A 22581-nucleotide genomic window follows, 5' to 3' on the forward strand; every position below is an offset into this window, starting at 1 on the left:
TTCATAAAATTATTTTATAACTAACTAAAACATATGTAACTATTTATACTTAAATAAATCAACCTTCATGCACAAAAATGAATGTTATTCATTTTTAGAATGTTAATTATGCTAAATTGTTTTAGAGGAAAATGGTAAACATTCAATATGCAGAGAAGAAATAAAGAAATGAACACACAATTTATCTGTGGAACTCATAGCCAGGGGATTTTGTGAAGGCCAAGGTTATAAATGAGTTCAGAAAAATTAGATAAGTTCATGGAAGATAGGTCCATCCATGGCTATTAGCCAATATGGTCAAAGACACAACCCGTCTCTCTCTGTGTCCTAAACCTGTGCCTGCCAGAAGATGGGACTGGACGACAGGGTATGGATCACTTGATAATTTCCCTGTTCTGTTCATTCGCTCTGAAGAATCTAGCACTGGCCACTGTCAGAAGACAGGATACTGGACTAGATGGACTATTAGTCTCACAAAGTATGACCATTTTTGATTTTTTTAATAAGAACATAAACTTCTTAAAGCCAAAGGTCAGGTTTCTTCAATTGCTATCAAACTTCTATGCCAAAGAAGTTCAGAGTAAAAGGATGCATGAAATATTGTTCTTTTTCATATTTAATGTATTGGTTACTAGCCATAATGCTGTGCTTTTGACCTGAAAAATAGTAAGTTTCATTTCAGTCAGATTCTGGTGGCTTACCATCTGGCTGGATCTAAATCTTGCTGTACACACAAAGCTTTTGCAGCTAGTGGCAGGGAATTAAATAGGATGGACCACCTCAGACTTGCTTGGAAGCATTAACTGAGTAGTCTGCATTCCATCACACTCTTACTGGTTGGTTTTCATGCCACTCAGAACTACTTAAGCGAGAGTTAGGCCAAGCTGGACCACTTTGGTGGCCTAAGATTCTCACTCTCCAATCCAATGCAATGCGTGGTGCAGAAGCACGGGGTGACAAAAATAAAGCAAAGAAAATGGTGGAGTCACAGGGAGGGAGCCAAGAGTAATGGGAGTCCAGTGGTCAAAGAAACATCTGATTTCCAGATGGTAAGACAGATTGTGCTTTTCAAGTTTTGTCTCTACAGTTTGCTTTGCTTGTGTTCTAGTTATATAAGTTCAGAGCTGGTGTAGAAAGGAATCCTTGCAAACTGAACAGTTAGTTTTAGATTTCTGGGGTGGGTTTGTGAGGTGACCAATATCTCTTTAGGTGTGTGGAGACATTGCTCTGAGACATCACTGAGTGCTGGAGCGTGAGGTTGGCAGTCATGCAAGGATTACAACTAAATGGTCTGAGAGAGGAGCTTGTGGATTTCATAGGTGTTTGAGCAAAGGATAGGTCTCCCCTACCAAATAACTAGCAAAAATCTTTCACTTTAGGCTTTAGTACAAAATGAAGCTGCCGCCATCTCCCACCTCACAACATTTGTAACTTTCACGTGACCATCTTTTTTCCTTGCCCCCAGGATAATATGTCATACATTTTTTCTAACTTTGCATTTCATTAAAGCAAGGATCCAAACATTTATTTTATTTAAAATGTCTTTTTTTCCAAATAATACATTATGCACTATCATGTATGCAAGTGTGGACATAGATGTATATATTTTGTGTTATTGGGTAATGTACATTTGGTCAACTGTAATTTCAGAAGGATTTTTTAAAAAGCAAAAGATTTCCATGTTTAACCTTTAAAAACTGAAAAGACGGCTGCCGACATGTTTTGCCCAATACGGGGCTCGTTTGGTACAGCTGTTGTTTCAACCACTGACAAAATTATCCTCACATGGAAAATTGTTATTTAGCTTTTTGTGAGTAAAAAAGTTTTTTATAAAAACATCATAATATTACAAATCGTTATGGGATACTCAATTCTGGTGACTCAAGTAAATCCATTTATTTTACATTTGTCGTTCTGTTTATAGGTGAACTGAAAACATTAGCACCACTTGATCATGAGCAGCAAGCAGTTTATAATCTGTTAGTCAAGGCCACAGATGGAGGAGGAAGATTCTGCGAGGCTAATATTATTCTTACTCTAGAAGATGTGAATGATAATGCCCCACAGTTTACAGCTGATCCTTACTCCATTACAGTGTTTGAAAACACTGAGCCTAAAACACCATTGACAAGAGTGCAGGCTACAGATGCGGATGCAGGTACACGTTACTTAACTATACTTCTTCTTCCATGGCCTCAAAAAGTATGGTAATCGTTAGCTCACAGAGACTTAGATGTGTCTTTCAGTGGGACTTCCACGTGTCTAGTAACTCTCAGGATCAGGTCTCTAAATGATATGTGTAGTTCTAGTAAATTCAATACAATTTTCATCTTAGTAGCTTTGAAAGTATGCACTTGTGCCTGTATCCAGAGTGGGGCAGGATACAGTTTTCCCACTCAGCAAAAAATTTTCAAACTTCAAACATTTTTCCCATTACACATTGGGATGAAATCAAAATCTTTTGAATTTTTTTTGTGAAAAAGCGGAAAGAGAGAGATGAAGAAAGCCCCTCACCCCCTCAAATAGTTAGGTTACTCATCTGGCAAGTGGAAGACCCTTGTTTAAGTCCTTGCTATGCCTGATTCAGAAGGGCCTGGAATCTGGGTCTCCAACATCTAGGTGAGTACCCTAAGCACCAGGCTATTGGCTGTTCTAGGGTGGGTTCTTCCCTCTCTCTGGTTTTGATGAGAATTTCTATCCTAGACCTGAGAAACTTCAGATTTCAATGAATCTATATTTTCTGACAAACTGCGTCCTGTCACATATACTAATTTTACAATGTTGTAAGTCTGTTAGCTTAGTCCTGATTTCAGCAAAATGGTAATCAGACGCTGTGTACTTGAGCGAGTATCTGCTAACAGAATTCGCATTTTGAAAACGTGACCCTCAGTCTAATAGACCATAACAGTATCATACAATACAGGTCTGTTAATTTTACTGTTATAAGATATGCAGTGGTATTGAGATAAGTTATTTGTTGTTCATTGTTTTGCTATAAAGTGTTATGCGAATATGACCTGAATGTGATATTAAAAAGAACATGCAATCATGTGCATTTGTGCTTATAAACTCAAAAGAAGATTTACAGAAGCATATGATTTCTGTGTTTAAGGGTATAACATCATCACATACTTGTCAACTCTTGATGGTCAAGTTATAATGTTTGGTACTGCCTCAGTGCTAGGAAAACATCATACATTATAATAAAACTAAATTGCATAATAGAAGGTATCAGCAGAGAGCCAGTTTCACACTTAATCAGTCTATGGGGCTCATAAGCAAACTGAATGGCACAAAATGCTATGTTGTTGTTTTAGTACAGAACTCTTGCCAGAGAACGTATTTCTGTTCATCTTGTGTGCTTGACTCATAAATAATCTTACTCGGTCAGAGCCTATTTATTTGATGCAGCCTGGCCCCTTATATATATAAAAATATTTTTAAAGGATATAATCCTCAAAAGTAGAAATTATCATTTTCAAGTTATAATTAGATTTGTACTACTAATCACAGTAGTTTCATATTACAGACTGAATAAAACAGAAACCTACTTCACGCTTTCTGTAGTAGAAGTCATGAATCTATAATTTAAAATGTTTAAATCAGATTATACAATATCAGTAACTTCTATTCTTGACAGTTAAATTTGCTTTAAATGTGGATGTCAGTGTTTCATTTACACTTTTTTTCATTTGTATTGCTATCTAGATTAATTATTATAGCAATGCATTTTAGCTGTCATTTCATGTTCCATAAAAGCTCTTCTGTTTTTAAATGCAGGGATGAACCGTAAGATTCGCTACTCACTAGTGAACTCTGCTGATGGACAGTTCTCTATTGATGAATTCTCTGGAATTGTTTGGTTGGAGAAGCCTTTGGATCGGGAGTTGCAGGCAGTGTACACTTTGACTTTAAAAGCTTTAGATCAGGGTTTACCTGGAAGGCTATCCTCTATGGGTAGTCTTGTGATTTCTGTTTTGGATATAAATGATAATCCACCTGTGTTTGAGTATAGAGAGTACAGTGCCACTGTATCAGAAGATACTTTAATTGGAACAGAAGTTCTTCAGATTTATGCTGCCAGCAGGGACATTGAAGCCAATGCTGAGATCACCTATTCAATAGTCAGTGGAAACGAACATGGAAAATTCAGTATCAATTCAGCAACAGGTAAATGATGAATTAACAGAAACACGTGTTCACGTATATTTAGCTGTATCATTTTCACCAAGCAATGTGGTTTTATAACACATCATGCAACTGATTAGCCAAGCATACAGATTCAAAACATATGTCCTGTGAAGTCAGTGATACCTTAGACAGATCTGTTTTGTTAGCATCTGCTGAAGAGGTGCACTAGTTTAAAAATAGTCTTGGAAAGGAGGTTAATTAAATATGAAAAATGAACTGTATGTGATGTTTTTTATAGTTTCTATTTAGGATACCCTTATACAAAGTAGAGTAGAATTTTCTTAATCAGTTTGTTCTCCACCTTTCCAAAAATAAAAAACAAACACACAAACAAAAAACAACTATAATTACAAATAATAATCTATTCACAAAAGCCATTATGTATAATCTAAATGATTGGTCAGGTTTTGTAAAAGAAAGATCTGAGATTAAACTGACAAGAAAAATTAATCATTGGTCCACAGATATGGTAATTATAGAAGAGTTGGTATGGCATTAGGGAAAGATAGAACTACGTTACCCATCAATTGTCCAGCCTAAAGATGAAGGATTTTAGGACTGAATGCCAGTTGGACTGCAGAGCCTAAGTCACTTAGGTGCTTTTGAAAATTTTGCCCTTTAGTACTATTACTTTAAAGAGTAAACTTACTTATAAAGAGGAATTTATACCTCAATTCTTCTTACGTCATAATTCTTATATATTCACTAGGTTTTTGCAAAGGGTGTTTTCAAGGAAAAGAGTTTCTCTTTCCAAAGGCCTCATCTGCACACAAAAGTTGTACTGCTTTGGCTATTTTTAAAATGATACAACTCCTTCCCCACTCTCCATGTGCAGTTATAGGGGTATAAAAGTGCTTAGGGAAGGGAAGGGAAGGGAAATAAGCTAGGCTGGCATAAGGCACCTTCATATAGGTGTAACTGTGTCTGTACTAGGTGTTAAATCAACAGTTTTGGTTTAAAAAAAAAAACAATAACCCCCCAATCAAAATATTTCTACTGGTACAAAATCTACATATAGACCAGGCAGTTCTCCTTCTCCCATTGCTTACTACACACTTGACATAATACTCTTCTATTTGTGAAATCAAAGCTGGTTTCTGTGCAAGTGAAATCAAAGGTTGATTCACTTATTTTACTTAATTTGATGGAAAATGAAAATAGGACATGTTTTCCTACACATCCTTAGCAATAAAAATACATAGGAAAGTAAGAGTCAGAAAATGTGAGTTGGATTTGAGAGTTTTTCAAGACAGCAGCAGCAGCTTCTAAATATTTTAAGGTCTGATTTCATTGCTCTCATTTTACACTGGTATAACACAGGGATTAATCAAGTCCTTGAGCTACTTGGAAATTAATTAAAACAAACTGAAAAGTAATAATATGTAGTACTACAGTAATATCAGAGTATTAAAATATGTGATTTTTTCTTTGTAGGAGCCATTTTTATTATTGAAAGCCTAGATTATGAAAGTTCCCATGAATATTACTTGACCGTGGAAGCTACAGATGGAGGCACACCTTCATTAAGTGATGTTGTAACAGTGAATATTAATGTAACAGATATCAATGATAACACTCCAGTGTTCAGCCAAGACACCTACACAGCAGTAATCAGTGAGGATGCTATGGTTGAACAATCAGTCATTACGGTACATATTATCATGTGTTTTTGTTGGTTGTTTTTTTCTCTGTTTTATTCAGTTATGACACTCATAGTTTCTGTCTTGGAGAAATAAACGTAATTTGAAGGTGGTCACAAATGAATGGGTACTGCTATGTAGTAAATGGTTAACTTTTTAAGAAAACTTTCAGAACTGAGAGTATAAAACATATAGGGAAAGTATAGATTATTTTGTACTTGTTGTAGTCCATTTATATGAATTATGATTTCATTTGCAGAGAGATTCCAGGGAAATGAGTTTACCTGACTTTGGTCATTTTGGTCATATTGACATTTTTGCCTTGAGAACTGTGTAATATGCTAGACCTGAAACAGCTGTGCCTTTCATTAGAATGAGTTTATTGAAAGAACCCCAGTATCTACCTAGATCAGTTTAAAATGAAAATATAATGTCCTCTAGGTTATGGCAGATGATGCTGATGGACCTTCAAACAACCACATTCACTACTCAATTATAGATGGCAACCAGGGGAGTCCTTTTACAATTGACCCTACCAAGGGTGAAGTAAAAGTGACTAAACTTCTAGACAGAGAGGAGGTAAGTTTTATACCCTTCTGTATTCAGTTGGTTAGATTAAAATACAGGTAACTGACTGCCATTTTGGGGGGGGGGGGGATATTTATGTAAATTCAGATGACTTCAGGTGTTTTAAAATTGATACATGTAATTTTTTCAATTATGACACTTTAAAGAAAGTGACACCCTCGGTTTATGGCATTAGTTTGCGTTTGTTTTATTCAGATTTTAAAGGGTCTATTATTAATTATAGTATATGATATATATTAGGGCTTTGTTGTTGATCTGAAATACCAGTGTATTATGTGGGTTCAAATATTTCTTTCTGAATTAATAGAAATACTTCAATTTATCACCTTTTTTCTTTCTTTAATGGATGTGTGGATTTTTATTTTTTTATTTTTATTTTTTTAAGATTTCAGGGTACACCTTGACAGTTCAAGCTTCAGATAATGGAAACCCATCCAGAGTCAATACAACTACTGTAAACATTGATGTATCTGATGTAAATGACAATCCTCCAGTATTCTCAAAGGGGAACTATAGTGTTATCATCCAGGTAATCTAAACATAGCACTATAGATTTTATGACGATCAAACTAAATACGGTTTTTGAATGTTAATCTGTGACTTGAAAATTTTTGCAAAAATCAGAAAGAAAATGTTATGTTGTTTTTATTGTTTAAAACTGAAATAATACAAATGGGATTATTTATCTGTGTAAATAAGGGTTGCAAAATCAGCACTGTATTGTGCAGCCTGGTTAGAAAAGTTGCAGAGCGATACTTCATTTGTAGGATGTATGTTGCTTCTTGACATGTGCATTATTATTATATTTTTATGTTGTGTTACACTGTACAACAGTCAACATATGTATATAGTACAGCTTAAAAATACATACATTACAAATTGACATATTTTACTAATCATAGATAGAGATTATGCTTAGAAAACTATATTTTAGCTGCTCTGTTATTGTAAAGCAGATGCTCTGTACTCCTGCACACAGACCATTATTTAATTCATGTTCACCCATCTCCCAGCAGAAGTGAAAAATGAGGAAGTCTTTCATGTTGCTCCATAGCAGACTCTTTGGCTGATTAAGAGATGATGCTTAGCAGCTGTAAAGGAAATGTTGTTCACATCTCATGTGGTATGGATGGTAGATGTGAACTGATATTTTGGGAATTTAAGTCTTGAAGCAAAGAAACAGAGATAGCAGGAATACTCAGAATAAAATATAACAAAGTACTGTTTTGGAGAGTTATTTACTATCATAAGAAACTTTTTTTTAAATGGTTATACCCTTGAAGTGTATGTCAGGCGCATGACATAATGGCACTGGAAAAGAGATTAAATAAGCAAGTATTCATGATTTAGGGAAATCCTGAGCCATATTTCACTCTTGTTGATGGCTGATCATAGATAACTTGTCTGTTTGGCTCCTGTGGTTTATGCCTTTGTCCTTGCATATGAAAATAAAAATAGTTAGGTGCTCAAAGTTCTCCATATTCACAAAAAGTGTCTGACAGAGAACCCTCAATTGAAGGGTATAAGGGTAATGCTTAATTGCAGGAAAAAGGGGAGAGAAAGAGAAGCACTTAAGTTAAGCATAGTGCTTTTATTCTTAGGCCTTGATGTGGGGGATGTTAAGTGATAACAGGTAAAAAGATGAAAAATAATTCAAGGTAATTGTTATACGTTCACTTGAACTAGTCAACCAATAACTGAGCGCTACCCCACAAGTATAATTCATCTATAACAACACATAAGCTTTAGTTTTCCATTATAAGGTGGTAATAATGGGCCATATTCTCAAATGACCAGCAGGTAATTCACTCAGGACAGGGAACTTCCTGCTGGTGGAGGCAGCTCCTGCACCAGCTATTCCCCTCTCCCCAACATACGGACCATGTTGCAGGAAGTAAGAGGGACTTAGGATAGATGCATTAAAGACCTCATGCCAATGATATATATTAGAGCAGCCCCTCAGGTACCTAATCTCTTGCTGACAACAGTGTACAGGTCAACACTGATCAGCACTCAGAATGAGGGCATCAAAACTCATTCAGTGAGTCATCCTTACATAGCACTTTTGTTCGAAGCTCTTAAAATGCTTTATGAAAGTATGTAAATTGAAACCAGTGGGAGTTAGACACCTAAATATATTTTTTTAAAATAACCTGAAACTATGTTTCTTGGAGTAATGCACAGGCCATCCTCACCCCCAAAATGTGGGTAGTTTTTTATAGCCACACTTTTGCCCTAACCTACATACATACCCAAGATCACACAGTAAATATTCATAGAGTCAAGAAGGGAAACCTGGTTTCCTGACTATCACTGGTTCCCATCATCTCTCTTACCTGTGCCAGCTGAGGTACATCTACAGAGTTTTCTCTTCCCCAACATCCCACCATAGCCTGATGAGAGGGGGAAAGAATTCTGAATTACCTGAGTGTCCATGTCGTTCCCCTCTAATAAGGCAGAGTACCTCATGGAGAATGATGAACCCCCTCCAGTCCACCCACAATGTACCATGAAAAGGAAAATTCTGGATTCAAATGAGGTGGGAGTCATAGGTGCTTAGCGGTTCTGAAAATCAGGCCACTTAGGTGCCCAACTTTAGGTATCCATGTTTAAAAATATGGCTCTTTTTAAGAACCGTAGAGGAAGGGCTCAAAAGTGGATAAACAGAGAGGGTGCATGGTGTGAGTATTTTTTTGTTTTTTGTGAGTGTGGTATTTTTTTTAATGGATGGCATTTTGCTGAGGTCCTATGCTGCAATCATTTGACCAGTATATTAAAGTGTGCGCAGCTGCCACACTTAAATATTCTGGGAGAAATGGTATATAATCTTCCAGAATGGAATGGAGATTTTAGTGAATGTACTAAACTATAGTTGACAAATCTGACCAATTGGTTTACAGGTATATATAAACCGTGTTGCATCCCTGTGATGCACATACTAGAGGTTATTTGAAATAAAGTTTAAAAATCTCCACATGAGAGCCATTTGACATGGGCTAAAGTGTGGCATTTACCCTCTGCCCCACTAGGAGCTCTGGGCAAGGTTGTGACCCAGGGACCCATCTCCTTTTCTCCCACTTTGGGGTTATTTGTGCAGGAGGGAGAACAGAGAAAAGGAGTCCATGTGCTCATCTGTGTGTAGGGACTGTGAATATCTTTTATAGGTGCCATTAGTTAGATTTGAAATCTTTGCTGAGTTAATAATTAACCCAAAGGCACCAGCCCTCATTGAGTCCAAAGGTAGAAAAGATTGGCATTTCAAGGCCAAGCCATCCTTTAAACACCAAAGGAACTGGAAAACTTTCCAGGAAGTAAAAAAACAAACCGTTATTTGACAATACTATGACACCAGTTACACTGATTTGGATTCCTTTCCATAAGAGAAAAAAGTTCTCACTAATTACATTGTTATAATGAAACTATCTAATGCAACATTCCTATACATTTATAGGAAAACAAGCCTGTTGGATTTAGTGTGCTGCAGCTCTCGGTGACAGACAAGGATTCTTCTCACAATGGTCCACCTTTCATCTTTGCAATCCTGACTGGAAATGAAGAGAATGCTTTTGAGATTAACCAGCAAGGAGTGCTTACCACATCTGTTGCACTGAAACGCAAAGTGAAAGACCATTATTTTCTCCATGTTAAGGTAGGAAAGACTTATCTCTAGCCAGTTTGTGTTTTTAACCAGTTTACTTACGCAGATCACTTTTTCCCTGTGGTTGGAGGATGGCCATTTGCATTTGTGTGACTAGACTCATATATCCCACGTAGTGATTTAAGGTCCCAGCTCTTGCAATCAGATCCCACTGACCTCAGTAGGACTCCAAGCAGGCGTGGAGTCTTTCCTTGTGGATTTCCTTGCAAGATTAAGGCATAAGTGAAGAGTAAAAACAGCAAACGTTTGTCCTAAGGCTTTTGTCCACCCCTCCATTTTGAGTGTGTTTTCAAGAAGACTATCTGCGTCTCCTTCATTTCTTATCAGGCATGTTACTGCACCCAAATCATCCACCTGGGAAAGCAGTCAGACTCTAGATCTGCAGTGCTGTTCCTGAGACCATCTACTGGTAGTAGTAGAGGGCCGTGCCTTGTTGCATCCTTCCCATTTTCTTCCCAGTGTGGCTTCCTACTGAACCTTGGAGGAATAAGCTAGAGATTGCTCACATGTCCATAACAGGGTTTAATAAAGGCTTCCCAGCATTGCAGCACTGAAATATTATCTATTGATTAAAAATACCTTTATATAGCACAATCTTCTTTTCACATGGTTCTATAAAAGAACAATAGCAATACAGTTTTGGTTCATGTGATACACATTGGATACTAATTTACATGTCGTATTGTAACAGTGTTTTCACACTATGGATTAGATTCTCATCTGGTGTAAATCAGCATATTTAATTGATTCTATTAAAGTCAATGGAATTGCACTGATTTTACTCCAGTTGAAAATCTGGCTCTGATTGTAACCTTTCAAGTGTCAGATGGTTTTTATACTTTGGCTTAATCACTAACCCAACAAGCTGCTATCAAGGCAATCTATAATAAAGGCAAGATGGCCTAACTTAATAAACCTCACTTTCTTTGACAGCTTAGTTTTCCCAAATATGTTTTTTGTGTCTGTTAGATGACTGTGTCCTTAGATCAGATCACTCTTCACTGTCTTATCAGATATTATTTAATTCAGCTATAGACTGATAAATAAGAAACTATGAACAGAGGAATCAAGATTCTAAGGGTAAAAAAATTCCCAAGATGTTGCACATGTTCAGTTCTTGCATGTCATTTCTAGACTTCCTATTTTGAGAGAAATCTTCTGCTCTGTTCCTACACATTCTTTAAAGGTCAATAACAATTTCTCTCCCCAAAGCTCCAAATTATTTCCTTACTTAATATTTTTATCATTCCTGAGAAACAAAGCTTTACTTTCCACTAAAGCTGGGTGAGGAAACTGTTTTCCCATCCTGCAAAAAATTTTAAGATTTCCATCATTTTCCTTTTCCACTATGGGCTGAAACCACAACCTCTCCAATTTTTTCCATGAACGAAGAGAGACATCCAAGAATAGGCATTAGCCAAGTGGTTATGGCAGTCTCCTCAGATGTGGAAGACCCAGGTTGTGGGAGACCTCTGAATCAGGCAGAATAGGGACTTGGACCTGGGTCTCCAACATACCAGGAGACTGCCTTAACTGCCAGGCTACTCTGGGGTGAGTCTCTACCCCATTGTTTTGAATAGGAATTCCATCCTGGACCTCAGAAACTTTGTTGAAAGCAGTTTTTACCACAAAAAAAGTTTGTTTTGATGAATTGGCATTTTCAGACAAAAAAAAAGTTTCATTAAAAAAATTCAGATAAACTCTACCTCTACCTTTTAAACAGGGTCCTGAAGAAGTCTTGTCGTCCACTCTTCTGTGTATGCTAATTCAGTCCATATTGAGATAACTATCATACACTATACTTATCCTAAGCATATCTCTTGCCACAAGGAAGAGAAAAGAGAAAGCATATTGTTGCCGTGGTTTACTCTTGAGTGTCACACACAGATGCTATCATGATGGGCACCAGTATAAGAACCAAGATAGACAGACTCTTCATTTAAGTACAGCCCAGGACTTGGGGTGCATGGAGTGGGTGGTCAGAGTAAGAAATGCATTTGAGAGAAAACAGATCTTAAAAACAACCAGCCAGTTTATATAAATTCCTGCATTACCCAAGGCTTACAATTCCCTGGATCTATGGAAAGACACAACTCCTTTAGACACCTCTGTTAGAGCTTCTCTCTGTGTCACTCTGTTCCCCGACAGCCTCTAACAATTTACATTCCCACCCGAGAAAGCTTTTTAACTATTTATAACCCTTTGATGTATTGGTTCCCAGCCTAGCAAAGCTGCTGTGTCACTTCAGCCTGGAGCCTGGAAGTATTCCATTGTCCTGTAATTACCCCCTCACACACATTTACGTTTTTTATTGGTCATTCTTTCTTTCAGCCTCTCCCCAGGAGAAAAATTGTGTGTGCATTTTAGCATTTTGGTTTTTTGTGGTGGGTTTTTTTGTTTTTTTTTTATTTGCATGTAGCTGTACATTGACGTACATGGATTTTTGAGAATCTTCCTCGCCATGTATCAGACCTGTTTTATAAAGTTTCACTGGCAGCTTCTGGTCTGTCAGCCTTTCCTTGAATAATTCTCCCTTTTTAATTGAAACAATGATAAATTCTTTCTAACGGTTGTCTAGAAACGAATTCCACCCTATTATTATTTTTTTTATTTCTTTACAATGAAAATAATGGTTTGAGATATCTATTAATGGGTAGAGTTTTAGGGAGTTCCAGTATTACTGTGTGAAATCTTCAGCAATGAGTCAGACAGTCTTCATGCAACTCTCCTGGGTTTGTAGTTTAAAATTAGGGCTAGCTGGGAAGAAAGAATTGTGTTTCAGTATAAATTTTGAGGTTTTGACATTTTGATGATGAAACCAAGAGCTTTCAGTTTTTTTCACAAAAAGCGAGGAGAGACACCTCACCAATAACCTAGTAGATAGGGTACTCACCTGGGATGTGGGATACTGAGGTACAAGTCTCTGCTTTACCTGAGTGAGACCAGGGGCTTGATCCGGAAAGTCCCACATCCCAAGTATGCACTCTAACCTAGCCAGGGAGAGACTATAGCCTGGTGGCTACAGCATCAAATTAGACAGAGCAGGGATTTGAAACAGTACCTTCCATTTCCCAGTGAATGCCCTTTGAGGAGTGTCTCTCTGGTTTTGATGAAAATTTCCATCCTGGACCTGAGAAACTTTTCTGATGAAAGTTCTGTCGGAACTGTTGCATTTCCACAAAAAGTTTTGGTTTTGACAAATCAGCATTTTCTGGCAATAATGTTATTTCAAAAAATTCTTCACTAGTTCTATTTAAGATACAATCAATATCTTTATCAAATGTAGCTTTAAATATATACACATTAAACAGTTAATTCTTCTACTTCTCTTTACAACATGCCTATTTGTTCTTTTTATTCTCTCTCTTTTTGCCTCTCTCCCAGATCAAAACTCTGCCCTTTGTTTTAGAACAACCAGTCAAAAATCTAGGCAAAACCAAACATAACATTCACTTGAGCATTGTCTACTTATTTAAACATTTGGGTTACTAAAAGTCAGCTTTCCAGACATAAGCCTATCTTTCTAAAATGATTATAATATATAGTAAATACTGCACACATGTAGTACCTTTTTAAAATCTTATGGTCCAATGTTCAGATTTTCATAAGTTTAGATTTGTAGATAAAAATGTAAAATGATTTTCCTGCATATATCTGCAAAAGCACAAATCATCTTTAGTGGTAATGAAATAACTAGTTTTCTTTAAAACACAACATAGGATTTTCCTATGCTGCTCTGCACCCTGGGTCCTATTAAAGTTATAGTGCTCACTTTTGCTCTCTGTGGCAGAACTACTCCAGAAAGGTAATACATAAAAAAGTGAAAAGGGAAGGAAGAGAAAAATGGAAGGGAAAGGATGGGAAGACATTATTTCACTCTCCTACTCTATTTTTTCCTCTCTTTGTATCGCAATATGTGTCCTTGTGCGAGAATGGGTTGTGCGTTGGGAGTCGTCATGTTTTAAAAAGCTATGAATTTTATTGGAGCTAGACAGTGTGACACCGTTGAAGATAATTAGTATAATTACTTGAAGCAAATACCATCCCAGGATGTTTTCCTTCATCACAAAGACAAATCGTAAAACACAACATCATTAAACATAACATTCTGCAAGTATTATTTTCATTTTAATGTAATGTTTGGCATTTCTCACTTTAGATTTGTTTTAACCGAGATTCTCCCATTAGACTATATGGAGTAGCGTATGTGTTGGATGTTTATTGCATGAGTCATTGTGACTTTGTAAAATATTTCCATGTTTAAAATAAAAAAACTTCAGGCGCCATCTGCTGTCTGAAGCCAGGTATTGTGTGTTTCTTGTCTATTAACATATCTAGAAATGCAAAGAAATCTATTATAAACAGCATATCTGTTTAATTTTTGAAGATCTAAAAAATATTTAGATACTTAGTGAATCAGTAGGACTTATTTAGCTGTGGTTAGTCCTGCTCTGAATAGGGGTTGGACTAGATGACCTCCTGAGGTCCCTTCCAACTCTATGATTCTATGAAAGTTTATTTAAAATCCTTAGCTTTTCATATTTCCCATGATATTATTGCTTGAAAACTATTAATGAGTGGCCGATATTGTGTAGAACTTCACATTGTCAACTTTTTTCTCTGTTTCAATAAATAACAGTGACAGTATTAAAAGGTGTCCTTGCTACTTTATCAGTTTAAATTTTATTGCACAGGTAACAGAAATACATCTATAATTTTGATATAAGTTATTTATGTTGTCGCTGCTAGGTTTTCTGTCAAATCCAGTGTTATGTTTGAAATTTAATAAGGCATCTTCTTACAAGAAAAATAATAAATTTTCCTGAAAGCAGCATCTTGCAAGGGTGTTTTACTGTATACAGTACTAATGTTTTTGTTAAATGCTGATGAGACAAAGCAGAAATTAGTTTTTTATCTCTCTCTTTTCCAATAGGTGGCAGATAATGGAAAACCACAGTTGTCATCTTTGACTTACATTGACATTAGAATTATTGAGGAAAGCATCTATCCTCCAGCAATTCTGCCATTAGAAATCTTTATTACAACCTTTGGAGAAGAATATTCAGGTGGTGTCATTGGGAAAATCCATGCAACCGATCAGGATGTTTATGACACTCTAACATACAGTCTGGATCCCAAGATGGAATCCTTATTCTCTGTCTCTAGCACAGGTGGTAAACTGATAGCACACAAAAGGCTAGATATAGGACAGTACCTCCTGAATGTCACTGTTACAGATGGAAAATTTACTACTGCAGCAGACATTACAGTGCATACCAGACAAATCACACAAGAATTGCTAAACCACAGCATTGCTATACGCTTTGCAAACCTTGCTCCTGAAGAATTCATTGGTGACTACTGGCGCAATTTCCAGAGAGCTTTAAGAAATATTTTGGGTGTGAGAAGAAGTGATATACAGATCATTAGTTTGCAACCCTCAGATCCTCCTTCAAACCTCGATGTACTACTGCTTGTTGAGAAATTTGGTAGTTCTCAACATCCAACCAGAATTCTACTCCAGAAGATAAACTCCTCTGCAGCTGACCTTGAGGAGATCTTAGGTGTCCGGATACTTGAAGTTTTCCACAAACTTTGTGCAGGCCTGGATTGTCCTTGGAAATTTTGTGAAGAAAAAGTGACAGTGGATGAGAATTCCATGTCAACCCACAGCACAGCCAGGCTGAGTTTTGTCACTCCACGTCACCACAGAACAGCAGTTTGCCTTTGCAAAGGTGAGAAAAAGGTGTACTCTGAAAATAAATGTTATGATTTCAAACAACCAGAGACATTAATGGTAAATTCATTGTATAGTCCAAACATTAAAAATACGCTATAACTCCCATTGGCACGATTGCAGCATTTCGTGCTAAATAAGAGAAGAATAAGAAAATTACTTCAGGGATAGTTCTTGCCCCACATATAACTGTCCGTATTTTGATAGCTTATCCACTGTAAACCCATAAGAGGGTTTTTGGTTTATAAAACATTCTGCTTGTTTGTTTTATAAGAGTGAACGTCCCATTTTGCAGTCCTACCTTGCTTCCTGACTGAAGGCTGGGATAGTTGCCTGTCTTTTGACATGCAAGTCCACACAAAGCACCTGACTATCTCCTGGGTGCTGCTTAGAGTATTGCCGCACACAACAGCAGGACAGTGGCAGGAACCTTACCTACAACTGGGGTAGTAAAATATGGCTGCAGAACAGGCGATATCAGGCCAGACCCTTTATTGAAGTGAATGAAGCTATGCTGATTTACACCAGGTGAGGATCTGGCCCATGAATCTTTGAAAAAAAAAATAGGTACAATATATTTTCTAAAATAACTAAGGTTTTGTAGTGGGTGAGGGATTACATCTTTTGATGGCCTTCAAAAACAGTAACCTCCACACTTTAGGGATAAAAAGACCCCCAAACTGAAATAATATCTACCTGGACTTAATCTGCAAAGTGAAAGTAATGGTAATGCTAAAGGAAAACAACAGCATATTTTTATTTCAAAGATTGTGGAGGAGGAGTTGAAATCATGTTTAGGAATGTTTAGGAATTCCATAGCTGTTATATGTACTTGCTGCCTCCCCTTTTTTCTTGTCAATCACCTGACATAACTACTACTTTCTTCTCCCATTGTCTAAAGATAGGAACTTTGTTTGAGTATTTTAAATTCAAGATGGTTTTGCTTTAAATTACCATGCCTGGAAAATAAACCACGTATTCTGTTTTACAGAAGGGAAATGCCCCCTTGTGAATAATGTATGTGAAGGAAACCCATGCCCCGAAGGTACTGAATGTATAGCAGATCTTAAGGACAGAAAGTACACCTGTGTTTGCCATGGTGACAAGCCTGGCCAGTGTCCTGGTGAGATTTTAATTCTGAAATACTTGGGATAACACTGCAGTACTTGGAAAGGGAACTTTGGTTTTAATCTTGTGTTAAATCATTTCATGCTTGTCTATCTTTTTTAAGCATCAGTTGGTTCATCGGTGACATTTACTGGGAGCAGCTATGTAAAATATCGTCTCTTGGAAAATGAAAACAAAGAGGAAATGAAGCTAACAATGAGGCTTAGAACATATTCTACCCATGCAGTTGTCATGTATGCCCGAGGAACAGACTATAGTATTTTAGAGGTATATTATATTCTACCATTGCATAGATGGATTGCATACTTCGCTTTTACATCAGCCTAATTAAAGGGTATTTTTATTGCCAAAATTTAAATATTTAATAATTCCACCATTGCACAATTCTCATAATTCTTTGAATTGCCTTCAAAGTAAAAAACTTATTGTTATGTACCCAGATGACAGCAAACATTTATCAAAAGTTTGTTTTAATGTGTACTAATTCCTTTTCTTTAATAAAACAGATCCTTCATTCTTGTTACAGCCAATGGGTTTTAAATTATTGGTCTTAAACTATCAACTTTAAAATAAGGATTAGTCTTTTCTGTATGATATATTAGTATATTTAAAAATGATATTGAAAATATATTCTTAAAACATGTCCCAAATGGGAACACTGGAGGCCTGGGTTCTCCAAACACTCTACTTAATCTGTTTAATACTCTGTCATTTCCTTTACCATAGGAAAAAATAAAGACAGAGTAAAACACAAATATTTTAATTAAGCCAAACAAAGAGCCATATGCACAATGATTAATTCAATGTGTTTGAAATATAACATCAGTCAATCACCCGTATGAACAACATCTAATAATGCTTTGTCATTTCTTTAACATATTTGTGCCAGTAGAGATTTCCAATTATTTAGCATATTTTCGTAAGGTAATAATGTTGGTTGATTGTCACAAGTAACATAAAAGCTAATAATGCATGGGTGTTTGTTCTGTTTTTGTTTTTCCTCTACATAGATTCACCATGGGAGGCTACAGTATAAATTTGACTGTGGCAGTGGTCCTGGCATTGTCTCAGTTCAGAGCATTCAGATTAATGATGGTCATTGGCATTCAGTGTCTCTTGAAGTGGATGGAAACTATGCCCGGCTGGTTCTGGACAGGGTGCACACTGCATCTGGTACTGCTCCTGGCACTCTTAGAACACTAAACCTAGATAACCATGTGTTTTTTGGTGGACATGTTAGGCAACAAGGTACAAGGCATGGCAGGAGTCCACAGGTCAGCAGTGGTTTCAGAGGATGTATGGATTCCATTGTACTTAATGGACAAGAGCTACCACTAAACAGCAAACCACGGAACTATGCACATATGGAAGAATCTGTAGATGTATCTCCTGGATGTTTACTGATTGCTACAGAAGGCTGTTCAAGCAGTCCTTGCCAGAATGGAGGCATATGTAATCCCCTGTCCAATGGAGGTAAGCTTTATTTGTTCTTTTGTTGGGTGAAGAAGATTGTTTCAAGCCACTTTTCCAAACCACAGATCCTGGGCCAGCTGGAGGACAAAAATGCCAAGGGAGGAAATGTTTTATTTATTTATTTTTTTACATTTTTCCTAAGAGGCATGTTGAGTGGATGTGGGTTTAGTGTTAGTTTTGTACTTTCTATTAATATGGGACCGCATGGAATTGTTTATATTGCTATTAACAAAGATTGCCTCCATCCAAATGTCATTATATGTTATTTTTTCTATTTCTGTTTGATTAAAACTTGAGAAGTTAGACTTCCTTTGCCTTCAGAGGAAATATTGAAAAGTTTGAAAAGGTAGATTCTTTGAATGCACTGAAAGGCATGCCTTTCATACTATGTTTGGTTGATTTTAGGTTATTATTGCAAGTGTGCTGCTTTGTTTATGGGAACCCATTGTGAAGTGAGTGTCAATCCATGTGCCTCCAATCCTTGCCTTTATGGTGGCACTTGTATTTCAGTCAGCGATGGTTTTGTCTGTAAGTGCAGAGGAGAGTACACTGGTCAAAGGTATGTCTTCGTTGTTTGTTATAGAAATGCAATCCTTACATTCAATGCCTCTACTCCTTATATAATATCTTTGACAAGAATGCCTCAGGAATCCTGCTAAATAAATGGATTCTCTATATCCTCTTCCATTTACTTCATTTTGGGCCCAACCCTGTGATATCTTGTGCCCTTGTGTCCATTAAAGTATATTGAAGTTGATAGCACTCAACACTTTACAGGATCAGGCCCGTAGTTTGTACCTCTTATGGGAAAAAGATAATTTATACATTTTTTTCCCTTTTCAGATGTCAGCTGGGTCCATATTGCAAAGACAACCCTTGCAAAAACAGTGGCAAATGTATTGATAGTTTGGATGGACCTGTTTGTGAGTGTGAGGCTGGTTTTCATGGAGAAAGGTTGGTAGCTTTGTAAATCTGGTTATGTTTACAGCTTTAGCAACATTACATTTATTATCACATAGCTGAATTCATACAAATATAAGAACATTTAGCCTGGGCCAGAACCCTTAGAATTTTGTAACAATGAAACTCAAATTTTGTAGGAGGATTCTGTCACTCAGATTAATTATGCTGAGTATGTCCAATCCGTAATAGTTCTAAAATAGATGTTTTCCTTGTATGCACAATGTTTATATCTTATTCATATACACATTAGAGATATTTCTGGATTCCTTCATGACAAATATTGTACTAGAAGTACCTCACAATGCAAACCACGTAAGTTTGGAAGCTGTGTTCCTTGCACATTTGATCATTGGAACCTCACTGTATTATCTTGGGATAAAAGAGTTTCTTTTAGGACTGTCTTTTCCATGTCAACAGATGCAGAATTTATAAACCTAATTTTCCTTTCTATTGGGAGGAGGAAAGAGTAATTGGCATATTAATATTTTCAATTTGTAAATTTGTAAATAAGGAAGCACTAACATTTTTGTATCAGGATCTAAAGAGGCAGTCTTGTCCTGATCTGTTTTTAATCAATTAGTGCCTTAATGGAAAATTGAAACTGTCATTTGCAGTTCATTATGATAGATTCTGTAAACGCCTGTCTTTTTTTGTTTGTTTGTTATTTTTTTTTGTTTGTTTGTTTGTTTTGCTTATTTACACTGTTTCTCAGTTTGCTCAAAACATTATTCTGCAGTGACACGGCAGCAAAAAGTATTAAAACTTCCCTACCCACCACAATCATCGGCATTCCTTCTATTTGCAGAGTAAGGTGCTGCTCGGAATAAATAAGGTGGCTAAATCTGACTCTAATAAAATTATTGTTTGTGTCAAGATGGAAAATTATTAAAGTGACATGGTTAGCACATATAAGGAGGCATGAAGCTTACAGTTCAATATCCAGCTCTTCCAATGGGATTCACTTGTACAAAAATCTGCACCCAAATGGAATGCTGCAGGGGTTCCTGTTAGTAGATCCTATTATGGGATATGGGCTTAGGGACTCAGAATCTAGTTTGGACATAGACAAAGCAGTTTATTGCTGATGACACAAAGTGGAGATAGTAAAGAAAGCTGAGTGTCTTGGCCTTGTCACTTTCCAAATGCTTGTTTGTTAGACAGTTGGCACTTAGCAGTGAGAAATTAATATTTGAACCCCTGGATGCTGTGGCAATAATGTGCCCTCCATAATATATCTGACAGTGTGGGAAACCAGCACTTGAAGAGTTAAGGAACCCCCTCTTCCCCCCCCCCCCTTTTTTTTTTTTTAAATTTTGCGGAAAATAGTAGAGAAAAAATGCAGGTAAAAATGGTATCTCTACTCCCCAAGATGCAGATTCACACAAGACTGCTAGGATAAAATAAAAAATTATACAGCAAAATGTAAATTCTGTATATTAAAAAATAAAACCAGCCTGCAGTCGCTGAGTACTAGGTGTCTCCTGTAGTATCAGTTAAGTTGCATCAATATTCACTATTATTTCTCTGCTCTGGCAGGTGCCTGACTGATGTTGATGAATGCACAGAAAATCCATGTCTTAATGGTGCCCTTTGTGAGAACACATATGGCTCCTATCACTGCAATTGTAGCCATGGATTTGGAGGAAAATATTGTGCAGACATTGTTCTCAATAAATACGTCTCAACATCTTGGAACATTAGCTTAGCAGAAGTAATCGGAATTATTGTTTTCATAGCAGGAATCTTCTTATTAGTTGGGATATTTGTTTTCTGTCGCAAACTGATCAATCGAAAGAAGAAACGTCAGCCAGAGTCTGAAGATAAACACCTGGGAACAACAACAGCTTTCTTGCAAAGACCATATTTTGATTCAAAATTGAATAAGAACATTTACTCAGACATCCCCCCCCAGGTGCCTGTTCGTCCCATTTCTTATACTCCCAGCATTCCAAGTGACTCCAGGAACAATCTTGACAGGAATTCTTTTGAGGGGTCTGCCATCCCAGAGCATCCGGAATTTAGTACCTTTAACCCAGATTCTGTACATGGCCACCGAAAGGCAGTGGCTGTCTGCAGTGTAGCACCTAACTTGCCTCCGCCGCCTCCGTCTAACTCTCCTTCAGACAGTGACTCAATACAGAAACCTAGCTGGGATTTTGACTATGACAGTAAGCCATCTTCTTTTGTTAAATGTATTTGTGGTACACTACATTTAGAGTTCAGAGTTTGGGACTGTAGTACTTACATAGGGTTATGGGCTTATGGATGTGTTTTACACTAAGAAAATATTGAGTCATTTAGATTTTATTGTAAACAACAAGACACAAGACGGATCATGTACAAGGAACAGTCTACACTGATACATTTTACTGGCTGCGGGAGTTGCCTCTTGCCCTGATGTTTTGTCATGAATATTTTCAGACTCCTGAGGGCATTAATTTTTATGAAGAATGTTCAATCCAGAGTACATTAATTTTTTGACATTAATTTTTTGACATTACATTTCTTTTTGCTTTCAGCTAAAGTAGTAGATCTTGATCCTTGCCTTTCAAAGAAACCTCTGGAGGAAAAGGCCTCTCATCCTTACAGCACTAGGGAAAGTATGTCTGAGGTCCAGTCCCTTAGCTCCTTCCAGTCAGAGTCATGTGATGACAATGGTATGTAGTGCATAATCATTCTTCTCTATTGCTCATGCTCACTTGTTCCCTCCCTGCCTATCACCACATATAGACGTACATAGTTCTTTATATCCGTACATAAATTATATATATAATTTAGTATATTATATATTTATTTACATACTTTCTAGGTTAGTTCTCAAAGGCTACTTAAACCTGTAAAATTAAATGTGTTTCAGTGTTAAATACTGTATCCTGACAAAATATTTGTTCCACTGTTAAATACTAACTATTAAAAATTCAGTATTAGGTGTTTGGAGTTGGTAGGAGGTAATAAAGCTTCTCAATATATGTAATCATTGGTTACAAGTTTACCCAAATTCAGTCTATAAAAAATTAGCCTCTGCACAAGTGTAGTTTTAGCTTTGACATTCAGCTTTCAGTAAAGCTTTTTGGTGTTACAGTTTCATTTGTTTCCTTTTTTTTTTCTTGCTGCGGCCTCAGCTCCCATATGGATCAAATCAGTACTGAGTGAGAGCAGAGTTTAAGGGACTGCTTGTAAGTTTGATTATATTAGTAATGAAG

At 36.7% G+C, this 22581-nt stretch overlaps 1 protein-coding gene across 7 annotated transcripts in view; it reads left to right on the top strand.

The window, feature by feature from the left end:
* The window catches only part of FAT1 (FAT atypical cadherin 1), a 138869-nt gene that overhangs the window by 108956 nt on the left and 7332 nt on the right, over positions 1-22581 (top strand). For 5 of the 7 annotated variants that reach the window (XM_067530618.1, XM_067530619.1, XM_067530613.1 and 2 more), the window contains exons 13-26: positions 1925-2158; positions 3781-4170; positions 5626-5840; positions 6273-6410; positions 6805-6948; positions 9871-10068; positions 15011-15812; positions 16806-16937; positions 17046-17209; positions 17953-18415; positions 18821-18974; positions 19259-19369; positions 20915-21546; positions 21898-22035. In XM_067530618.1, the coding sequence (XP_067386719.1) occupies positions 1925-2158; positions 3781-4170; positions 5626-5840; positions 6273-6410; positions 6805-6948; positions 9871-10068; positions 15011-15812; positions 16806-16937; positions 17046-17209; positions 17953-18415; positions 18821-18974; positions 19259-19369; positions 20915-21546; positions 21898-22035 (3915 nt within the window). The remainder of the gene's footprint in view (positions 1-1924; positions 2159-3780; positions 4171-5625; positions 5841-6272; positions 6411-6804; positions 6949-9870; positions 10069-15010; positions 15813-16805; positions 16938-17045; positions 17210-17952; positions 18416-18820; positions 18975-19258; positions 19370-20914; positions 21547-21897; positions 22036-22581) is intronic. The other 2 variants (XM_067530614.1, XM_067530616.1) reach the window with 1 other exon arrangement.

The sequence above is a fragment of the Emydura macquarii genome, unplaced genomic scaffold, assembly GCF_026122565.2.
Source record: "Emydura macquarii macquarii isolate MOO-44397 ecotype Brisbane River unplaced genomic scaffold, CSIRO-AGI_Emac_v2 contig_3108, whole genome shotgun sequence".
In the NCBI taxonomy this organism is placed as follows: domain Eukaryota; kingdom Metazoa; phylum Chordata; order Testudines; family Chelidae; genus Emydura; species Emydura macquarii.